Source organism: Pristis pectinata, chromosome 16 (genome assembly GCF_009764475.1).
Source record: "Pristis pectinata isolate sPriPec2 chromosome 16, sPriPec2.1.pri, whole genome shotgun sequence".
Classification (NCBI taxonomy): Eukaryota; Metazoa; Chordata; class Chondrichthyes; order Rhinopristiformes; family Pristidae; genus Pristis; species Pristis pectinata.
In genome coordinates, this window is record NC_067420.1 from 33,719,853 (window position 1) to 33,744,115 (window position 24,263).

The 24,263-nt window shown below is 42.7% G+C and overlaps 1 protein-coding gene across 5 annotated transcripts in view; it reads right to left on the bottom strand.

Moving 5' to 3' along the window:
* mtg2 (mitochondrial ribosome-associated GTPase 2) overlaps positions 1–18,631 on the bottom strand; it is a 46,338-nt gene extending 27,707 nt beyond the window's left edge. For 4 of the 5 annotated variants that reach the window (XM_052031653.1, XM_052031651.1, XM_052031649.1 and 1 more), the window contains exons 1-6: positions 18,365–18,631; positions 8,053–8,268; positions 6,726–6,873; positions 4,358–4,473; positions 4,062–4,280; positions 152–290 (exon numbers count right to left, since the gene is read on the bottom strand). In XM_052031653.1, the coding sequence (XP_051887613.1) occupies positions 152–290; positions 4,062–4,280; positions 4,358–4,473; positions 6,726–6,873; positions 8,053–8,262 (832 nt within the window). In that variant the 5' untranslated portion in view covers positions 8,263–8,268; positions 18,365–18,631. Of the gene's footprint in view, positions 1–151; positions 291–4,061; positions 4,281–4,357; positions 4,474–6,725; positions 6,874–8,052; positions 8,269–18,130; positions 18,261–18,364 lie in introns of those variants that run through there. The other variant, XM_052031650.1, reaches the window with a different exon arrangement.
* Between the last annotated feature and the right edge of the window lie 5,632 nt (positions 18,632–24,263).

The window sequence follows — 24,263 nt, forward strand, 5'->3', positions numbered from 1 at the left end:
TAAATGTGATCCAAACTCCAAACCCTGAATTAATCGTCAAGCTGATTTGAAATTATCAGAATTGTTAAATATACTTTAAACTTTCAAGACCATAAACTCTACACCATTATAAGATGTTAGTTTAAGACATTGTTGTCAAATCAACATTTACCTGCAACCTGCTCGAAGTCTTGATATTGAATTACACCAACATGAGGATTTAATGTTGTAAATGGATAATCAGAGACTGCTGGCCGGGCATTTGAGACTGCTCGCAGGAGAGATGATTTACCAGCATTGGGAAAGCCAACCTTAACATAACAAGAAAGCATTTAGTCTTCTTCTCAAATCATGCTGGGTGCTTTGCACCCATATAAACATCCAATTTTATCTGTTTTTAAATAAAACATAATAAAGTCCATTCACAGATATAAACTACCAGTGGTCTCAGTAGATATTTGGAAAATTGGCTTATAAAATGACTTTGGTGCAATGATTTGGTGACAACACAGCATTCTTGATAGAACTGCTGCATTTTCTTATTTCACTAGATTCAGGATCAGTAAGGAACCATAATTATCTACAGGAAGAAGGCAGCATTTGGTTCAGTAATCAATAGAAGAGCACAACGTATCGTGTGGAAGTTGCAGTACTTAGGGAATTTTTCAATGTAATCTCTGGGAGAAAAGATATTCATTTCGCCTCTCCTCAACAAGGTAGGTTAACGAGTAGTCTTTTAATTGGAGTTCCCATTATAAACCAAGAATCTGAGTTATTCATGAAATATATATTCAACAGAATATTGCTTGCATAAAAAATGTTACCCCTTTTGCAGCATTCCTTGACAAGAATTTTTAAAATTCACCCATGTGGTGTAGGTGTGTGTGGGCTAGCATTTTTGCTCATTACTAATTGCTTGAGAAGGTGGTGCCTTGCCACCTTCTCGAACTGCTGCAGTCCATGTGGTGGAAGTATTCCCACATTGCTATTAGATAGGAAGTTCCAGGAACTCAACTTGGCTATGATGAAGGAACAGTGATATCACTAGTGTTCTATGCACCTGCTGACCTTGTCCTTCCAGTTGGAAAAGGCACAAATTTGGGAGATGATACAGTAACTTGCACATTGGTAAGTTACAATAAGTGCATCATGTGGATGGTACACAATGCAGCATTGGTGTACCAGTGTTGCAGGATTCAAAGCTCAAGGTGGAGGATGGAGTGCCTATTTGGTGGTTTGTTTTATCCCAGAAGGTGTCAAACTTGGGGGTGTTTTCAGAGATGCATATTCAGGCAATAGAAAAGTGCCCAATCACACACCTGATGCATTTTGTAGATGTGGAAAGACCCTAGAAAGTTGGGAGACGAGTCACTTTGTGCAGAATATCTGACCTCTTATGTGCTCTGGTAGCTACACTATTCAAGGGGCAGGTCTTGTTAAGTTTCTGATTGTGGGTGGTATTAGTGTGGGATATAGTAATGGTAATTATCTGAGACTTGCGTAGCATGAACAATACTTGCCACTTATCAGTCAAACTTGAATGTTGCCCACGGCTAGCTGCATATGGACATGGACCGCTTCATTATCTGAGGAACAGTGAACATCCTCAATTCCCACCTAATATTGGAAGGACAAGCCACTGTTGGATCGGATGGCTGGCTAAGGACTCTGCCTGGGAATCTCTCGCTGAATGCTCTGGGGTTGGAGCTGCAAAGACTGGCCTCCAACATTACAGGCCCTTGTATTAATCCATCAGTCTCTCATTTCTGATGGCCTTGATTTGGTCAGAAGGAAAGCAAAATACTTTGACTTCTCCTGCTATTCCATTCACACTCTTCGTCTGCAGTAGCAGAGGAAGCCAAAGGCTTAATCACTCCTCCTCACTCAGCTATGGTGCTAGTTTATTCACCTGCCAATCAAATAGATTTAGTTCCCCCAACCTCACAATTTCCTTGGTCCCATCGCAACCATATGGTCTGACCAGTTAGGCGACTTGCTGTACCATTTCACATTGCCAATAAAAATATTTCTGGATTGAAGCGAGTTTTACCCTTTACTTCAAACAGATACAGCATGGGTGTACACAGGTCAGAGTGATACAACATGGAATCAGGCCCTTCAGCCCATTGAATCCATGGAATACCCATTTACACTAATCCCATTTTATTCTCCCCACATTCCCATCAACTCCACCCAGATTCTACCACTCACCTACACAATAGGAGCAATTTACAGTGGCTAATTAACCAACCTGCACATCTTTTTATGACATGATCATATTGAATGGCAGGGCAGGTTCGAGGGGCCAAGTGGCCTACTCCTGCTCCTATGTTCTTGTGTTCTTGACTATATCAAAATAATTTTATTAAAATCGATTATCTGTTTGCAGGACCTTGCAATGTGCAAACAGGCAGTTCACTTTATCATATTATAGAAGTGATTGTGCTTGCAACTCATTGGCTGTAATGTAATTTAGAATGTTCTAAGAACAGGAAAAAGTTGTATATAAAAGCAAATCCTTTGGTTACTTCATTCCACAGTGAAATTACTTGTGGGCTGAATTCACTTAAAGCCTTATATCATCACTCAAGTCACCTCAGAATATTTTTTTCGCTAAATTCACATGGTACAACCATGGAAATTAAAATGATGCATACTGATGCCTGCAGAGGTTGTGGGGGCAGATACATTAGGGACATTTAAGAGACTCTTAGACAGATACATAAATGATAGAAAAATAGGGGGCTATGTGGGACGGAAAGGTTAGATAGATCTTAGAGAAGGATAAAATGTTGGCACAACATTGTGGGCTGAAGGGCCTGTACTGTGCTGTAGTGTTCTATGTATGATCTCTCTTAATAATAGAAGCTCATCGTGGTGAAGATGATTGGGAGAGGAAGGGGAATCAGGATGGAAGAAAATAAGCTGCAGGCTACTCTAGCTTCCCAGCACATCCAATTAGCAGATGTCTTGGGCAAGCCTTCTTCTTGATCTCTCAGTTGAGGAAGGAACTCAAAAGTGATTTTCTAAAAAAAAAGTCACCGTATTTTTGCAATTCAAACAACATTTGTGTGTCTCAAAGAAAAAAACCTTTCAAAATATATCAGTGGTGATGAAGTTATTCCAGTTAAACAGATGCAAGGTGCTCACACAACAGGTCATAAACAAATCATGTGGAATAGAAGTCATAGAATATTTTAGGCGTCACTAAAAATGTGAAAGATAACAATGTGGCATGAAAAAGCTGAACAAAGTAGCGTGGATCCTGGGAGTCTGAAAGAAAAACAGAAAACGCATGAAAGGCTCAGTGGAAGCAGATACAATAGTGGTGTTTTAGAGGCTTTTAGATAGACGTGAATATATAGGGAATGGAGGGATATGGAACATGTGCAGGCAGAAGAGATTTAGTTTAATTCAGCATCGTGTTTGGCACAGACATCATGGGCCGAAGGGCCTGTTCTTGTGCTGTACTGTTCTATGTTCTAAGTCAGGCAGCTTCCGTTGAGGTAGAATCAGTATTAATGTTTCTAGTCAATGGAATTTCATCAGAACTGCTTGAGAAGGGAAGCAAGGGGAAGAAGCAGAATCCTCTGCTGAAGACGGATCACTTGCAGCAGAGGGGAGAGAGTCCAGAGGGACAGTGAAAGTATGACATCGTATGAGATTGCACAAGGGAATGGGATTCAAGGAAATGATGGGGAAGAGAGATCCTGAGGAGCATTTGTATCCAAGAAACATTTAGGTTTGCCTGAAAGGAAGAAAAAAAACATTCTTCTTAAGTTAGAATATTAACATTAACTTTGTTTCTCTGTGCAGATGCTTCCTGTCCTGAAGGATAACATTGTTTTTTTCCCCCCAAAATCCTGACCTTCTACCAGCTGTGAAAAAGCCCAATCACACCTTGCCATGACAAGGTGATGAATGATTTTACTGAGACATCGGACACATCTGCCAAGTGTTCATCACTGCATGAAACAACGTCACACAGGACACTGCTTCAAAGTTAACCGAGGTGCTTTCAGTGTGGGTTCGCACTGCATCCCAGGAAGTTGCAAGCAAAAATAACTTCCATCCATACCTACCATCCCACCATGAGCCATGGTCCTGAGCTCCAGCTGCAAGATCCGCTGCTGTCCAGGTTCCCCTGGCGTTGCAAACATTGGTGCACGGTTCTCGTTGGAAAGAAAGAAACGGTTTCCCTTGCCACCCAGCCCACCGTACGATGCCACGTATTCTTCTCCGTGTGATGAGAGATCAGCTACTATCTTCCCATCTTCCTTGACCAAAGTACCGACTGGCACCTAAGGAGGTAAATAAAATTTAATTAACCTGAAGAGACCACAAAAATGCAACGTTTTGAAAGTTTGTCATTACCTACCAATAGGTAAGTATTAGCTGCATTCTTTCCATAACAATTTTTACTTGCTCCAGGTTCTCCATCAATGCCACGATAAAATGATTTAATGCTGAGCAGTGATTTCACTTGTTCAGCAACTGGAAAATCAAAATTTCTTGAAATTAATAAAAGTATACACCAAATATAGAAAGTCCTATTTATTTATGGAATCGTACAAATGAGCTCCCAATTTTCTTACACTGCAGAACACAAGGGGGGTTGTAGTTTGTGGGGTAGTAGGATCAAATTTAATTCTTTATAAATTCAGGAGAATACTTCAGCGTTTGCTTTAGTTTACACCTACAGTTATTTTCATCATCATTAATATTTCATACCAGTGGGAATAAAACGATGACACATTCCCCTGCAGTGGAATGCACACCTCATAAAATCTTTCTATCCATGTGGCTAAAGCCACACTAATAAGACAATACATTATGAAGCTAAATTGCTGTACCAACCATTTTTACACAATCTAAACAAAATGTTCTGGAAAAATTGTCATGGAGTTTTTAAATTGTTCAAAATATCCTGGTTTTTAATATATAAATGGGTTTTCTGTGACATTTACGTATGAAATCTTCCACCAATAAATCCTTTGGATATATTTTCTATAAAATTCATCTTTTGAACCAGAAAGGCTACACAAATAGGACTCGAAAACATTCAGATTTTTGACTAATCACCTAATTTAGAATACCACAAATTTTGCATCAGTAATTAATTCATAACAAAGCCTTTCCTCTGGTATGGATGTGAAGGTCCCATAACACAACACTGGGAGCAAAGATGATCTCCTAGGATCCTGTTAGTAGTTAACCCTCAACCAACATCGACTAAAACGGGTCGGTATATCTCAAGCTCTGAAGAGGAAGATTTGTGCCAATATCTGTGTCTACATATCCATTTTCAGGTTCAGCCCCATTATTAGATTTAGTCTCACTTACAGGTTGGTACAACAGAAGATCGCCATGGGTCATGATGTAAATGTACTTGATTTGACCCCACTAAATCAGATTGTTGAGTCATTAATCCTATTTATTTGTGGAATCTTACAAATTAGTTCCCAATTTTCTTACATCACACAAGGATTACACTGCAAAACACAAAATTCATTACCTAAGAGATTGTAATGGTACTATACAACTTCAAACTCTTTATTTTCTTAAATTAATACTACACTACAACATAATCTAATTTTTAATAAATACAAAAGTTTTTGTACAATGAAGTGGATGACATATGAAGACAATTTAGATGCAATGTTACTTTGTTCAAAAACTTGTTATGCAATGCCTTCCTTTTAAAACAGGTAAGCAGTGAATAAGGTGACGTACTTCCCATTCATAAAGACATTTTTCTTTTTAATCTTATTATTTTTACCCTGATGGTTACAATATATTAAACATTTAAAGAATCTATGAAAATACTCTAAGACATCAATAAGCTAGTAAAAGAGCAATAATGTTATATTACAAAGAACATAGAACAGTACAGCACAGGAACAGGTCTTTTGGCCCATAATGTCTGTATTGAACATGATGGCAAATTAAACTAAATCTCTCCTGCCTGCACATGATCCATATCCCTCCAATCCTTGCATATTCATGTGTATATCTAAAAGCCTCTTAAACGCCATTATCATATCTGCTTCCACCTACCACTTTCTGTGCAAAAGACTTGTACTGCAAATCTCCTTTGAACTTTCCCTCTTTCAACTTAAATGCACGTTCTCTAGTCACTGACAGTTCTACCCTGGGAAAACGATCACGACTGTCGACCACATCTATGCCTCTCATAATTTTATACACATCGAACAGGTCTCCCCTAAGCTTCCAACGGTCCAGAGAAAATAAACAAAGTTTATCCAACCTCTCCCTACAGCTCATACCCTCTAATTCAGGCAGCATCCTGGTAAACCTCCTCTGTACCCTTCCCAAAGCCAGAACTGAACACAATAATCAGAACTATAAAAAAAAGTTCCTTAAATAAAAAAATCAATTCCCAGATGGTTACCACACTTGAGAATTAACCCAGTCGATAACAGCTGTACAACTACATTCAGTCATAGAATATGTAGAATTATTAAATTAAATCACAGCATAATTGAATCCAGAGTTAAGGAGGAGCAAATTAATGAGGGATTATGCTCTTCATTGCTGTCCATTGATACCTCCAGGAAGGTGTGTGGTTCTTGGGATCCCAGTTGCTTACGATGCTTTCCATTGTCAAATAGCTTGTTGACGCTCACGATCAGGGCTCATGAATGAATAGTGGCCACTAGAGAGCACTCAACACTCATAAAATGTATCAAGTGAGAAAAGTATAGAAAAGTGGCAAAACACTTTACCTTTCAAAATAACGTGTCCTCCATCCCCTCCATTTCCTCCATCAGGACCTCCAAACTCTTTGCGAGGTTCACTGTGGAAAGTGCATATTCCATCACCACCTTTCCCTCCTAACACAGTGATCCTTCGCTGATCCACAAAGTACCGGGTCTAAATCATAGAAAAATGTTAGGCTACAAACAATTTTAGAAACCTTTATTCTTAAAATTTTCCTTATTTAGAATTAGACGTACAGGTTAGGAAGTTGTGGGCATGTTAGGTTGGCGCCAGAAGCGTGGCGACACTTGCGGGCTGCCCCCAGAACACTTTACGCAAAAGATGCATTTCACTGTGTGTTTCGATGTACATGTGACTAATAAAGATATCTTATCTAGAAAACTCATAAAAAATGGATTATTTTCCTGAACAATAGACTGCAATGCAGCAATGCTAAGCTTCAATTGGTTTCCTCTTTTGTGACTCAAGTTTCTCTAATTACAGTTATTGGATTATAGTCACTCATACATTTGTTGGTACTGTGGTTTTATGTGATCATGGATAGTTTAAACAACATCCTGGATTTGGTGGATAGAACAACGAGGCTAGGCCTATCTGTGTTCATCAGTATTAAGAAATAAACTGAATAACCTCTGCCAACTTTTGAACATTTGTGACTAAAAGCAGAAATTGAGAAGATGGTATCAGAGTTACTCTGCTTTTCTTGAAGCTTTGCTACTTTTGTATCTTGTAGAGAGATTTCACAACCTAATAAGTAGAAGGATGTAAGATTTCAGAAGTTTAAACACAACGGGAAAAAGTACAAATGATTTTTTTTAAACAGTATGATATTCAGTAAAATTAAGAACTTTTCTGGCAGAGAAAAAAAAACTGTGGAGTCCTGTTCCTTCCAGTTTCAAATATTGTTAGGGATTTAAACTCATTTCTCTCCTTATTTTTATTTGCCTTTCTGTATTTTAACTGATACTGACTTTTCAATTAAATTGGTACTCTCACTTCCTGATGTAGATATTATTTGTCTGTGTAAGGATTCTGTGAGCTGATTAGTTAAGATGGCATAATGGTGCCTGCCTTATTCACACAAGTCTGGGAACCCATGGAGGATATAATGGTGTTTCATATAGTGCTAATTACCACCTTCAAGTACGAAGGCCTGAAGTAACTCCATGGACAAGCATAATGTAATAAATGGTTAACATTTCTTGTTTGCTGCCGGTTCCAAATCTCGGCTTTTGTGACTAAAGATAATTCCTATCCGCATCAAACTAAAAGTTTTAGTCAAATTTCTTAAGACATTTGAGGATTTGATGGGTGAAAAACTATTAATATTACCAGTTTCTTTTCAGAAAGCTGCTTCTTCTTCCGAACTCCTTTAGCCTTGGCATATTTTAAGCAGCTTGCAGTGAAATTCCGCAGCAATACATTGCTGGCATCAGGGTTTGCCAGCAGATTACATCCCATACGCTGACACAACCAATCACCTTTCGCAGAGGTCTGCAGTGGAATCCACTTTCTCAGTGAAAAGATCGGTCTTATAGACATGGTAGGCTGACAAACAGAAATTAAAAGAAAATATGAATAACGATTTACATTTATACTGGAGAAACAAAGGACTGCAGATGTTGGAATCTAGATGAAAAACATAATGTTGCTGAAACAACTCAGCAGGCCAGGCAGCATCCGTGGAGAAAAGCAGGCGGTCACCGTTTTGGGTCAGACCCTTCTTCAGGACTGAAGATAAGAAAAGAGGAAACCCAATATATAGGAGGGAAAAGTAGAGCAGTGATAGGTGGACAAGAGGGGAGGCGGGGTGGGCACAGGGTGGTGATAGGTAGATGCAGGTAAGAGATAGTGACAGGCAGGTGCGGGGGAGGAGGGGAGAGCAGATCCACCAGGGGATGGGTCAAAGGTAAGAAGAGAAAGGAAAAAAAGGCTAGGAAAGGGAAGAAGAGAAAAAGCATGGTGGGGGTTGGGGGGGGGATGTAAGGGAATACCTAAAGTGGGAGAATTCAATGCTCATGCCGTTAGGCTGCAAGGCTTCAAGACAGAAAATGAGGTGCTTGGAACTCTCCTGGCAGTGGAGGAGGCCGAGGACTGACATATCTGTGATAGTGTGGGAGGGGGAGTTGAAGTGACTGGCAACAGGGAGATGCAGATCGTAGTTACAGACAGAGCGCAGGTGTTCTGTGAAATGGTCACCTAGTCTGCGTTTGGTCTCACCAATGTAGAGGAGGCCACGTTTGGAGCACCAAATGCAGTAGATGATATTAAGGGTGGTGCAGGTGAATCTCTGTCTCATCAGAAAGGACCGTTTAGGTCCCTGGATGGAGGTGATGTAGGGGCAGGTGTTGCACCTATGGCGGGGGCAGTGGGAAGTTCCCAGGGTGGGAGCAGGATGGGTGGTGGAGGGTGAGGGGGGTGGGGAGGAGTGAACAATGGAGTCGGGGAGAAAGCGGTCCCTGTGAAAGGCAGAAAGGGGTGGAAAGGGGACGATATGCTTGGTGGTGGGGTTCCATTGGAGATGGCGGAAGTGGTGGGGAATGATGCGTTGTATATGTAGGCTGGTGGGATGAAATGTGAGGACAAGGGGGACCCTATCCCTGTTGGGTCTGGGAGGAGTGGGGGTGAGAGCAGAGGTGCAGGAAATAGCAGAGATGTGGGTGTGAGCTCTCTTGACCATAGTTGGGGGGAAGCCCCGGTTAGAAGTTGGACATCTCCGATGTTCTGGAGTAGAAAGCCTCATGGGAGCAGATGCGACGGAGGCAGATAAATTGAGAAAAAGGGATAGTGCCCTTGCAAGAGACAGGGTGGGAGGAGCTGTAATCGAGGTAGCTGTGGGCATCAGTGGGCTTGTAGAAGATGTCAGTGGATAAGGAATCTCCTGAGATGGAGACAGAAATATTGAGGAAGGAGAGAGAGGTGTCGGAGATAGTCCGTGAATTGGAGAGCTGGGTGAAAATTTGTGGCAAAATTTGTGAAACTGTCAAGTTCCGCACAGGTACAAGAGGTGGCACCAATGCAGTCATCCATATAGTGGAGAAAAAGTTGAGGAACGGGGCTGGAGTAAGCTTGGAACAGAGACTGTTCAACATAGCCAAAGAGGCAGGCATAGCTGGGGCCCATGTGAGTGCCCATGGCTATGCCCTTGGTCTGTAGAAAGTGAGAGGAATCGAAAGGTAAGTTATTAAGGGTGAGGACAAGTTCAACCAGGCAGAGGAGAGTGTTAGTGGAAGGGGACTGGTTCTGTCTCTGGTCAAGGAAGAAGCGGAGGGTGATGAGGCCATCATGATGGGGAACGGAGGTATATAGGGACTGGACATCCATAGTGAAGATGAGGTTGTGCGTGCCGGAGAACTTAAAGCTATGAAAGAGTTGGAGAGCGTGTGATGTGTCACAGACGTAGGTGGGAAGGGATTGGACCGGGGGGACAGGATGGTGTCCAGGTAGGAGGATACGAGCTCCGTGGGGCAAGAGCATTTGGAGGCAATAGGTCTGCTGGGACAGTCCTTCTTGTGGATTTTGGGGAGGAGATAGAAATGGGCAGTCCTAGGTTGCGGGACTATCACGTTGGTAGCTGTCGGAGGGAGACCTCCTGAGGTGATGAGGTCAGTGATGGTGCAGGAGATAATGTCTTGGTAGTCCTCGGTGTTGGGGTCATGATTCAGGGGTAGGTAGGAGGAAGTGTCTGAGAGTTGGCATCTGGCCTCTGCAAGGTAGAGGTCAGTATGCCAGACTACCACGACACCACCTTTGTTGGCTAGTTCGATGACAATGTCAGGGTTAGTGCAGAGGGAGTGGCGAGCAGAGGATTCAGAAGGGGTGAGGTTGGAGAGGGGCAGAAAAGTCAAGATGGCTGATGTCACGCTGACAGTTGGCTATGAATAGGTCCAGGGAAGGTAACAGTCCCGGTGGGGGAGACCAGTTGAACAAAAAGGGCTGGAGGTGGGAAACGGGTCATTAGGAGGGGGGAGAGAAATCTTTATTGAAGAAGGTGCGGAGGCAGCAGGAAAAGAGCTCGGCATCGTGCCGGACACGGAATTCATTGAGGTGGAGGTTTAGAGGTAGGAAGGTGAGGCCTTTGCTGAGAAGACCGCTCAGCCTCGGAGAGGGGGAGGTCAGGGGGGATGGTAAAGAGTCGCCAGGGGTTAGAGTTGGGGCTAGAAGAGGAAGGGTGGGGGGCTGGGTTGGTGAGAGGGGTTGGGAGTGGTAAAGGGGTGAAAAGAGAGATGTAGGATAGGAGGTGGATCACAGGGGGACGAGGAGGAGAGGTCAGGGTGGGGGTGGGGGGATAAGGGGGGCTGGTGGAGGTGCAAGGTGGGATGTGGAACTAGAAGTAGATGGGGGAAGGAGCAGAGCAGAGGCATTTATACTGCATCTTTAACTGAGTAAAACAACCCAAAACATTTCACTGGTGCACTATCAAACAAACTTTGGCAGAGAACCATAAGCGCAAATAGTAGGGTGCCCTCCCTCCCGTGAGGTCTCTATTCCATTATCCCAGTTCCTCCGACTCTGTCACATTTACTCTAATGAGACATTCCACATTTCAGATAACTCTGAAATGTCTTCCTTTTCCCTGAACCATGGCTTCTCCTCCACCATAGTGGACAGAGCATTTGACTGCATTGCATCTATTTCCTGCACCTCCACTCTCATCTTTTCATCTAGGCAGAGCAAGTACAGCATTCCTCAGATCCACACCTTCCAATCCATATTGAACAGATGTTCCTTCTCAACTTCCACCAGTTCCAACAAGATTCCACCATCGGAGGCATTTTCCCTTCCCCTATCCTTTTGAAGGGATCGCTCCCTTTGCAACTCTCTCTTCCATCTCCACCAACCACTTCCTGTTTAATGGCACTTTCTGATTTCCAGCATCTGTAGTTTTTTTAAATTTTAATTTACAGCAAAAAGACAAAATGTTGCATCTCCTGCAGTTATAAAAACAGAAAAGGCTGGAAAACCTTAGCCAGTCAGGCAGCTTTGGTTGTTCATGTGGTTCTGGCACATTAACATGTCCTAGTCTGCCAGAACCACATCAGTGACAAATTACACACCATAGTACCTTATCCCATCTGCCACATGTGTTCACTCTGTCAGAGAAATCCCCGTGGTTTCACCCACTTTTTGTTACTAGCCAGACTATGTTATTTCTCCGTTTCAGATCTGATCAAGGGTTCCTTATCTGATACATCAACTTTACACATATTCTGCCTGACCTGCTCAGCTTTTCCAGCATTTTCCATTTTTTTTCTTATCCAACACACATAGGTCTAGACTGTCGGCCAAGTCCCACCACCTTAACAATCACAACTCTTTACACAGACTTACAAGTTTAATGTGTTGTTAACTGTCTTCAAAAAGCCATTTTGACTCATCCTATCACAGACATTCCCTTTGTTCCATACATCCCTCCCCCAACCTTCCCTCCTACTAAAAGCCCACTTGCTTCTCTCTCACAACAAACAGTCTGCTGGAGGTACTCAGTGGGTTGAGCAGCATCTGTGGGAGTAAAGGAATTATTGACATTTCAGGTTGAAATCCTGCATCGAAGTCCTGATGCAAGGTTTCGACCCGACACGTTGACAATTCCTTTCCTCCCACAGATGCTGCTCAACTCATCAAGTTCCTCCAGCAGATTCTTTGTCACTCCAGATTCCAGCATCTGCAGTCTCTTGCATATCCATTGAATCTCCCTCTTTCCCAGTTCTGAAGAAGGGTCCCAAACCCGAAATATTGACTACTTCTCTTTCCACAGATGCTGCCTGACATGCTGAGGTTTTCCTGCATTTTTTTCATTTTTGTTTCATCTGTCCTTTCACCATCCAGGGACCCTGCCCGCCTTCTCAGGTGGAGCAGCAATTCACTTGCACTTCTTCAAATATTCGGTGTTCAAAATGTGGTCTCCTCTACATGGGAGGAGCCAAATGCAAGTTGGGTGATCACGATGCAAAGTACCTGCGCCCAATCCGCAGGAATGACCCTGAGCTTCTGGTTGCTGCCATTTTAACTCTCTGCCCCACTCTTGACCTTTCTGCCTCTGCACTGTCTGTCCCCCTGCACTGTTACAATAAGGCCCAACATAAGTTTGAGGTACAACACCTCATCTTCCGGTGGGACATGTTGCAGCCTTCCCAACTCAATATTGAATTCAGCAACTTTAGATAACGTGCTCTATTTTTCTGGATCAGAACTGGTCATGTCTATGTGTCATTATTTTGGCTCAGTTTTTCTTATTTTTTTCATATAACCTGGCCTGCTTGGTTTGTCTCACTGCCTCACCGTGCACTACAAATGACACAGACAAAGAAGCATAATGTGTTTATAATGGCCCCCATTATCCCATTTGGACTCAGCCTATTTGATAGATTCCCTTTGTTCTAACCATCCCTCCCCCATCTTTCCTCCTAAATTGTTTTTCTCTCTTTCCAAGTTCTGACAAAGGGACCTGGACCTGAAATGTTCTCCAATTCTCCTTCCACAGATGCTGCCTGACCTGCTGAGTGTTTCCAGTTATTTTTGTTTTTACAGGTCCTACTCCAGTTACGAACACCCGATTTATGTACAGCTTGTACAAACGAACGAGCGTTTGGTAGACTGGGAGGATGGATTTGCCAGCTGCTGCGGCGCCGCAGGCATCTTCTGATGCCTGGGAGCTCAGTTCGTGGCCACATTTCCAACATACGAAACATTTCACAGGAACAGAATCCTGCTGTAACCTGGGCAGGACTGTATTTCAAGTTTCCATCATCTGCAGTATTTTTGAACTTCAGGCTTTAAAAAGCACCTTCAAGGAGAAGAGAGAGGGTACGTTGGAGCTAAGGACTGAGGCAGCTGAAGGTGCAGGTGTTTTTTTTAAATTGGGGATGTACTTGAGAACAGAACTGGAGAAATGCAGAAATCTCAGAGGTTGCGGAAATGAGGAGGACTGAGGCTGTGGAAGGATCTCAATACATCCGCTGAACATTACAGCTCAGAAACAAGCTATTCAGTATCTGTTTAATCACACTCTCCTGTTCAATTCACTCACACGAACTTTACAATTCCATAACCATTGCCATAAACAGAAAGCTCAAATTTATATATACACAAGTGAGGTGCAAACACAAGTCAGCACTGGCAGAACTACAACTGTAACAAGTACAAACATTAAATTGTAAAAAGACCTTTATTCATTGCTTGATATCTCAAGTGAACATGGAAATTCAGCTGATCATCAAAATTTTCCTCAGCTCTCCACATTGTGTTGTATCAAAGACACAGCAGTGTACAAACATGGTGAACCTGATAGCCAAGGATGTTTCTTTTGTCATTCTTAACTTTTTATACATTAAACAATTACTTGGTTCATCCTCTTCAGTGACAGTTGACATTGGAATTGCTTTATTATTGTCACTTGGACCACGGTACAGTGAAAAACTTGTCTTGCATACCGTTCATACAGATCAATTCATTACACAGTGCATTGAGGTACCACAAGGTATAACAATACAGAATGCAGAGCAAAGTGTCACAGCTACAGAGAAAGTGCAGTGTAGGTAGACAATAAGGTGCAAGGTCATAAACAGGGGAGATTGTGAGGTTAACAGTCTATCTTATTTAGGGGACCATTTAATAGTCTTATAACAGTGGGATAGAAGCTGTCCTTGAGCCTGGTGGTATGTGCTTTCAGGCTTTTGTATCTTCTGCCCAATGGGAGAGGGGAGAAGAGAGAATGACCTGGGTGGGTGGGGTCTTTGATTATGCTGGCTTCTTTACCGAGGCAGTGTGATGTGCTGGGCTGTGTCCACAACTGTCTGCAGTTTCTTGTGGTCCCGGGCAGAACAGTTACTGTACCAAGCTGTGATGCATCCAGATAGGATGCTTTCTATGGTGTATCAATAAAAATTGGTGAGTGTCATAAGGGACATGCCAAATTTCTTTAGCCTCCTGAGGAAGCAGAGGTGCTGGTGAGCTTTCTTGGCCATGGTGTCTATGTGGTTATCACTTAATCATTCACATCACTGATAAATAGGCCCAGTACTAGGTTTTTATTTCCCAATTGACTTCTCTGGAATGGCAAGTTAGACAAAAGTGCCTCAAGATTTTGCAACATTGCAAATCTTTCTCCTTTTGTACCTTCTTAATGTGGTTTAAAAATAAATATCTGTACTTCTAAGCAATACAGCAAAAATCTCTATACCCTTACTAAAGTTAAGAATGGATTTTATGTGGAATTTCTTCCAACTACTGTAAAATCTTGGCAACAAGTTAAAACTAGAGCTGAAGTATACTACTCTGCTCACCAGATGAAGAATGAATGATAGTACTTAAGAGAGTGCAGAAGAGATTTACAAAGATTTAGCCAGGAATAAAAGTTTCGTTGTGAGGAATGACCAGTTTGGCTGGAGTTGCTTTCTTTGGCACAGAGGAGGCTTACTTAGAGCAGATATATTGAAGGGTATAAAATTATTAGGGGCTTGGATGGGCTGAATTGGAAGAACCAATTTCCCTTCACAGAGATGTCAATAATTAAGTAACTTAGATTCAAGATAATAGAAGAATGAGAGAGAAATTCAGGACTTGTTTTTAGTGGTGAAGGTACTCATTGAATAGCTAAGACAGTAATCTTTCACCTTTAAAAAAGATCTGTGTGAATATTTGATGCGTTGGAACTATCAAGACTACAGAGTGAGATCTAGAAAATGAGGTCAGGCTCAATACACTAAAACTCTGCTGATCCGGCACGTTCAGGACTTTGAAGGTGCTGGATTAACAGATTTTTCAGACTATCAAATGTTATTCCCTTAATGTTCTAAAACGCATCTAATTCACTTTTTCTTTAAATGTTACACAATGGAATAATACATTTTCCAGTGAATCTGGTAAGCTTAAAGGGAGCACAGGAAACAATGCCCCAGTAAATTTAAAGGGAGTGTGGGAAACAGATTCAGGCAAGTTCAAATAGAGTGTGGGAATCAGTGCCCCAGCAAATGGATGCAGAACGTGGGAATTATAAGACTATAAGACACAGGAGCAGAACCAGGCCATTCGGTCCATCGTGTCTGCTCCACCATTCGATCATGGCTGATTTATTTTTCCCTCTCAACCCCATTCTCTTGCCTTGTCCCCATAACCTTTGACACCCTTACTAATCAAGAACCCATCAACCTCTGCTTTAAATATACCCAATGACTTGGCCCCCACAGCCATCTGTGGCAATGAATTCCATAGATTCACCACCCTCTGGCTAAAGAAATTCCTCATCTCTGTTCTAAAGGGACATCCTTCTATTCTGAGGCTGTGCCCGCTGGTCTTAGGCTCTCCCACGACCGGAAACATCCTCTCCACATCCACCCTATCCAGGCCTTTCAATATTCGGTAGGTTTCAATGAGATCCCCCCTCATCCTTTAAAACTCCAGCAAATACAGGCCCAGAGCCATCAAATGCTCCTCATACATTAACCCTTTCATTCCCGGGATCGTTCTTGTAAACTGGCTCTGGATCCTATCCAATGCTGGCACATCCTTCCTTAGATATGGGGCACAAAACTGCTCACAATACTCCAAATCTGGTCTGACCAACACCTGATAAAGCCTCAGCATTACATCCTTGCTTTTATATTCTAGTCCTCTCAAAATGAATGCTAACACTGCATTTGCCTTCCTTACTACCGACTCAACCTGAAAATTGACCTTTAGGGAATCCTGCACTAGGACTTCCAAGTCCCTTTGAACCTCCAATTACTGAATTGGCTCCCCATTTAAAAAATAGTCTACTCCTTTATTCCTTCTACCAAGTGCATGACCATAGATTTTCCTGTATTCCATCTGCCACTTCTTTGCCCATTCTCCCAACCTGTCCAAGTCCTTCTGCAGACTCCCTGCTTCCTCAACACCACCTTACCCTCCACCTATCTTTGTATCATCCGCAAACTTGGCCACAAAGCCATCAATTCCATCACCCAGATCATTAACATCATGAAAAGTAGTGGACCCAACACTGACCCCTGCGGAACACCATTAGCCAACCAGAAAAGGCCCCCTTTATTCCCACTCTTTGCCTTCTACCAGTCAGCCAATCTTCTATCCATTCTAGTACCTTTCCTGTAATACCATGGACTCCTACCTAGTTTAACAGCCTCATGTGCAGTACCTTGTCAAAAGCCTTCTGAAAATCCAAGTAAACAACGTCCACTGACTTTCCTTTGTCTATCCTGCCTGTTACTTCCTCAAAGAATTCCAAATGAGACCCCTGTGAGTAGAAAGGGAAATGCATGGAATGTACAAAGGATGCATGGGACCTAGGGTCCTGTTGAGTAGATAGGAAGTGCAGGAATGAAAGCCCCAGAGAATGGACAGGGAATCACCTGGTGAGCTAGATGCCGAACAATCAGGATTTCTGAATAGCTGGATAACTACTATCGGAGTTTAACTTTTTTTTAAGCTACCACTGATCAATGAACCAAATGGCCTTCCTCTACTTATATCTTATATGATTTTGTAAATGGTTTGCATTCATACAACATCATTAATGGGTTTGGGTCCCTAAGCTTTTAACAGGTGATGACTACTTAAGTACATTCCATATTTTTAACTAACACAGAAGGCGGCCATTCAACCTATAGAGTCAATAGTAGCTCTCAGAGCCAATGTGTCAATCCCAGTCCCCCATTTATCTCCCAGTAATTTGTTATCCCTCACATGCCTAACAACTCCCTCCAATTCTCCTACTACCCGTCAATTTACAGCACTCAATTAACCTATCAACCCAGCACGTCTTTAGGACACACAGACTGCAGATGCTGGAATCTACAGCAACAAACAATCTGCTGGAGGAACTCAGTGAGTTGAGCAGCATCTGTTGGGAGGGGAGGAATTGTCAACATTTCAGGTCAAACCCCAGCGTCTGGGTTTCGTCTTTCAAATGTCGGAGGAAACAGGAGCGCCAAGGGGAAGCCTACATAGTCACAATGAGAATGTGCAAATTTCACACAGCATACAAGATCAGGATTGAACCCAGCCCCCTGGAATTGTGTGGCAGCAGCAGTAACCATTGGACCACCATGTAATTGCTCTACAGTATGGAACACAGCAGCCAATTTGCCCACAACAAGGGCCCACAAATGGCAACTTGGTGATGGCCACGTAATTTGTCTTTAGTAACACTGATGAGGAATTTCTAATATGCTTCAAGGAATTGCTAGTGGGATCTTTTAACTGCCCCTGGGAGTGCATCAGAGAGACAGCAGCTCTGATAGTGTGGCAGTCCCTCAGCAATGCACTGGAGGATGAATCTAAATTTCTACTCTCAAGTTCACTGGAATGGAGCTTGAAGCTACAACTTTTTGACTCGAGATCAAGTGAGCACGTCTACTTTTTTTTAAATTTAAACTTAGTGTTTGGTGTAATCGATGCAGTAGCCTCTTACCTATCACCCCCTTTTCCAGCCCACTTTCCGTACACCAGCACTGTGCCTCAGCGAGTTAGGCCTCTCCTTCCCGGAGAATGTTTAACGCGAGCTCGGGGATTCGGCCGAGGCCTGTGGTTCCCGCGTCGACGTTGACCGCAGCGCAGCCCCGCCCCCGGAGGAAGGAGGGCGGCGGGGGAAGGGGACACAGAGAGAGAGAGAGAGAGAGAGAGAGAATAGTGACCCAACACTCACCGGCCTCTGTCCCAACAACCGGGGAAGAGTTGGAGCCACTGGTTCACGCACACTTCGCGGCCGCTGGCTCCCGTCCACAGCTCCACCTGCACCGCCAGGCTGGGCAACGCTCTCGCAGGACGTGCACAGCCCGGGAAGGACTTTGCACACACACACACACTCTCTCTCCCTCTCTCTCTACAGCGTAGACCCAAGGAAGGCTGGAAACACTCAGCCAGCCAGTCAGCATCTGTGGAAAAAGAAGCAGGGTTCAACGTTTCAGGTCGAAGCCCCTTCATGTGACCTGGGAAAGTGAGAAAGCAAGTCGGTTCTCAGTGGCAGAAAGGCTGGGGTGAATAGGACAAAAGTGTTATCTCTGATTGGGTGAGATCAGGGACGATTAGAGTCAGGGCAGCACATAATCAGGCCCTGCGCCAACTAACTGAGCTAGTCCCATTTGGCTCTAAACCTTTCCTATCCATGTAACTGTCCAAATGCCCTTTAAATGTCATAATTGTACCTGCCTCTACCACCTCATTTCATATATTCACCACCCTGTGTGTGGAAAAACTTGACCCTCAGGTCCCTTTTAAATTTTTCCCCTGTCAAGTTTTGGATTTCCCTACCTGGGGAAAAGACTTTGGCTATTCATTTTATCCATGCCCCTCATAATTTTATAAATCTCTGTAAGGTCACCCCACAGCTCCCTACACTCCAGAGAAAAAAAAAATCCTAGCCTATCCAACCTCTTCTTATAACCCAAGCCCTCCAGTCTTGGTAATATCCTTGCAAATGTTTTTGCATCCTTTCCAGCTAAATGGCATCCTTCCTATAATAGGGCAACCAGAACTGTACGCAGTACTCCAAATGTGGCCTTACCAAACTGTAAGACGAGGTCCCAACTCCTGTACTCAATTTTGCTGTTAGCAGGGCTATCTGCTGTTCGATAGGTTGCTGAAGGCAGTTACAGAAAGAAAAACAATGAGGGAGCAAAAAACAATCTGGAGGAACTCAACAGGTCAGGCAGCATCTGTAGAGGGAAATGGACAGTCAACGTTTCAATGAAAGGTCCAAATGAAGCATCTCAACCCAAAACGTTGATTGTCCATTTCCCTCCACAGATGCTGCCTGACCCACTGAGTTCCTCCAGCAGTTTGTTTTTTTGCTCCATATTCCTGTATCTGCAGTCTCTTGTGTCTCCAAAACAATAAGATAACTTGTAAAAGCTGTGAGATGCAGGATTAGAGCTGCTGCTGAGAGCTGAAACCAAAAGGAGAATGCAGCAGATCAGGCAACGTCTGCAGAGAGAGAGAAACATGGAGATAATATTACAAATTACAGCAAATGATACAAATGGAAAAGTGAGTTATCTGGAATTGTTGAAATTGTCATTGAGTCCCAATGGCTGAAGCATGCCCAGACGGAAGATTAGGTGTTCTTTATCCAGTGAATTTTGAGCCTCATTGGAAAAATGCAGGCCCAAATAAATGGCTCAGGGTGGAGCAGAGAATTAATGAGTAGGTGACTATTTTGTAAAACATTTTCCTTCAGTGTGCAGGGGCAACTCAGAGCCTCCTGAAGCCTGTCACTTTTATTCTCAGCCCCGTCAGTGGCCTCCTACACAATTCCAACGTCCCAATGTTAGCATGAAGAACAGCATCTTGTCTTCCATCTGAGGACTTTGGGACTTAATATCAAATTCAATATTATCAGCTAATTCGCTTTTATTGGTCAGTTCTGCTGCAAGGTCATCCATTTTTAACATTCAGTTTTTTCCTCTCTCTGCAGACACTTTCTGATCTGCAGGGCATTTCCAGCAATCTTTTTTTAGTTTCGTGCTTCTGCAACAGCACTGACCTGCTTTTGACAGTTTTTATATTTCCCTTTGTTTGCGCTCTCTCTCTCTAATTACTTTCATTTAACTATACAGCTTTGTAAATAGTAGAAACACCTTTGCTAATCTGGCCTCACCCTATTAGATGTATTCATTTGGTCTTATCCATCTTTGCCCCACCATCTTGGCAACTTAAAACTTACTTCTTTTCGTACTTTCCTAGTTCTGCTGACGAATCTTTGATCCAAAACATTACCTCTCTTTCTCCACAGATGCCATTTGACCTGCTGAATGTTTCCAGCACTTTATATTTCTGATTTCCAGTATCTGCAGTTTTTTGATTTTCACCTCAGCCAAGATCACGAGTTGCATGTAGCTTAGAGGGTTTTTGTGCACACATTCTGACACCTAGACCAAGAACCAGAATGTGTGCAGTGCTCTGTGAATATGTACCTAACACCTAGACCAGGAACTAGATTATACACACATAACTCAGAGACTGAAACACACATCCAATATCCAGACTAAGAACCAAGGTACATAACTGACTCAGAGAACAACTACATACATGCCACTAAATAATATGGGAATCAAAGAACAAACCTTGAGCTGCAAATACCATCTTTCAAATACACTGCAGCAACTCATTCAGGTTTCTTCTCCAGCTTTTCCCAAAGCCCACAAGCTGTAGAGCAACAAGGGCAGTAGATGCATGGGAACAAAGCCCATACTAAGCTCAGCTTGGCTATGCATTAGAATTTCATCTTTGTTGAGTCAAATTCTTGGAGTTCTCTATTTCACGGCACTGTGGGAGTGCCATCACAACAAATACAGCAATGGGTAATCCAAACAGCTCACTACCACATCTCAAAGACAATTAAAAATGGACCACAAGTGCTGGCCTGGCCTTCAATGTCTGTTCCTGTGAATGCTTAAAGAATTCTATTTTAAAAAGCACATCTCAACAATAACATGAGGCAAACATACATGCACAGGTCAGTGAGCAATGTGCAAAAACTCCAACAATTAAAAACTATTTACAAAAATAATTTACATTTTAAATGAGAGCACTTTAAACATACATAAACCAAAGTCAAATTCTTAACACTAGAATGAGATGCCATTTCTGCCTAACAAATTCTGGAATCATGTATACAGACATAAATTCTGAAGATTTGAATCTCTCTTAATTGCTTAAACTTGTGGACAATTGGCATATTAATATCCAGGTGCATCAGCATGCTGTTACTTTACTAGCATGACCCAGGCCATTCACAAACACAGACTGTGACAGTGATTTTCCTTTTGAAGGCATTTAGATTATAGTTTATGAATTTTTAGCTCATTCAACAACTGCACAGGAAATTTCAAAACCTGGTTGACAATAACCCTTACCCAACTGATTATGCAAGTGTATATTTCCTAAATAATTTTATTGCAAACTCAGATCTACAATGACATAAATATTTTTGACTTGATCAAAGCATCAAAGAGGTGACTAAATTACAGTATTTCATAAATCACAGTACTTGCCTTTATAATAGTAGTAATAGTTTCTATATGGAAGGGAGAAAGCATATATGCTATATTGTTATTTAGGCTTCATCCACATTGGACTACAATTGCAGTTGTACTATCAAGAGTATATTAGTAGGCCAACAGAATCTTTTGAGGTTCAAGCCTAATAAAGCACTGGAAGCACGTATTTGATCAGAACTCAAAACATGGAATTCCAGCTCTATGAGTTGTGCAGCACAGTGCTGTATTTTACAATGCACAATGACGTAGTAGAGACAGCATGAGAGATCAAAGAGAAGCAACAAGGGTGAATCTGGAACATATGAATCTAAATTATGAACAATCCGTTTATAAGGCTGAACTTTCAAGGGGGAGAATACAGCAGCAAGGATCAACATTTAGCTATATTTTCTGAAATCATTAGAGCAGGTTCAGTTAATAAACTGTTACTTGTCTTCTCTCTTCTTAGAACTGACTAGAATCAACTTAATGTGGAACATGATACTCCTTCTTGGGCAGTCCTCAGGATTGAGGATGACTTGATTTCACTCCAATTCTGACGAGTTGAAGATGCTAATAATACGGGGTGACCACTGCACACCTATTATCAGATAGACAGATTTGACAACATGAATACACAAGAGATTCTGCAGATGCTGGAAATCTGGAACAACACACACAAAATACTGGAGGAACTCAGTGGGTCAGGCAGCATCTATGGAGGGAAATGAGTAGCTGACGTTTCAAGTTGAGACCCTTCATCAGAACTAGAAAGAAAGATGGCAGATGCCAGAATAAAAGCATGGGGGAGGGGGAGGAGCACAAGCCAGCAGGTGATAGGTGAATCCAGGTGAGGAGGAGGGTTGGTGTGGTGGGGGGGGGTGGGAGAGAGAGTGGGAAGATGATGAGAGAAACTGGGAGGTGATAGGTGGAAGAGGCAAAGGGTGAACAAAATGGAATCTGATAGGAGAGGACAGTAGACCATGGAATAAAGGGAAGTGGGGAACCAGAGGGAGGAAGGTGTGGCTAATGGGCAAGTGGTGAGGGTGGGGGAGGGGAAAGAGAAAGGGTAAAGGGGCCAGAGGATAAGGGAAAACAAAAAAGGGAGGGGGGGGGGTGGGGAATGAGAATGAGCGAATGATGACCAGAAGTTAGAGAAATCAATGTTGATGCTGTCAGGTTTGAGACCACCAAGACAGAATACAAGGTGTTGTTCAGATTTGACAAAGCAAGGTCTTACCTTTAGTGAGAAGGTCCAAGAAAATTGGAGACCAGGCTCTGCTGCAGACTTAGTACACACATATCAACATACAAATACTCTTATCCACATCATCTTCCTCTGCCACCCTCTATCACCCCTTATCCTTAATCCCCATCTTCAGTACTCCTTCCTCTGTCTCCCTCAGTTCTCCTCCCTGTCCTTCATTCACCCTCTCAATTGTTCCTCTCAGCTCTCCACCACTTTCAGCCCCATCCTCTTTCCTGTCCCTCACCATCCACCTCTGCTCCACCCCATCATAATCCCCACCCTAGCCCTAGCTGGCCACTCATTCTTTCTCAGCCCAACCCCCCCCCCCCCACCCATCTCCATTTGCCCTCTCCAGGGTCACTCCCCATTGCTGACACCCATGAACTGTCCCCAGAAAACCTTAGGAGAATCTCCAGCCATCCACCCGATGTAGCTTGGAGTAAGAGTCACTGCTAATCCTGATGAAGAGGTCCTTGAGGCAGATTCATTCTGCAGGAGTGAGAGCATTTCATTCAGCTGCCATCAGGCACGCCTGTTATAATGGATGAAACCAAGCAACTAACCCACATACAGCAAGATCCTACAAGCATTACATATGGCTAGGTCATCTGTCTAAGTACCAGCCAAGACACCAGGAGAGAATCCAAAGCACCTAGGAATAGTGATAGCCTTCGCACCACAGGTGGGGTGTGCTGGTTTAATGTCTCTCCCAAAAGATGGATCTCCAGGAGTGCAGCACTCCCTTGGTACTACATCAGACACAACCTGGACTACATTTGAAGACAGTCAACAAACTGAAGTTGTGTTTTCAAATGTTTTCGATTGGGCCACGTGTAGCAAGTCTGAAGTGACAGGTAAAGAATAATCAAAAGCACCATGTAATAATTCTATATACACAGCAAGGAGAGAGAATTTGATGATTCAGGGCATTTGAAAATATGTTTAACCCTCCCCACACCATAAACTTTGGGGGACTGAATAATGGCCACTATTTAGAACGCTTGATTTTTCCAATTTTGTTTTTTTGGTATTGATAATACAATATGCTACCTATCCCAGTCTGCTGAGGATACAAGTGCAGGTTGGGATGGCAGGTTTCCTTTGATGACAGATTCATTGACATCTTTAAAATTATAAACCAGCAGCTTTTATGAACATTCATGCCAGCTGACAAATTCCTTTACTTGATTTCAAGTTCAGAACATACCATATTGGAATTTAGTACGATAACTGCCATTCCATGAAACACATAACTAATGTCTCACAAAGAAATCAAGGTATTTTTCCAGAAGAAGTGACCTCTTAAGGCTCCAGATCAA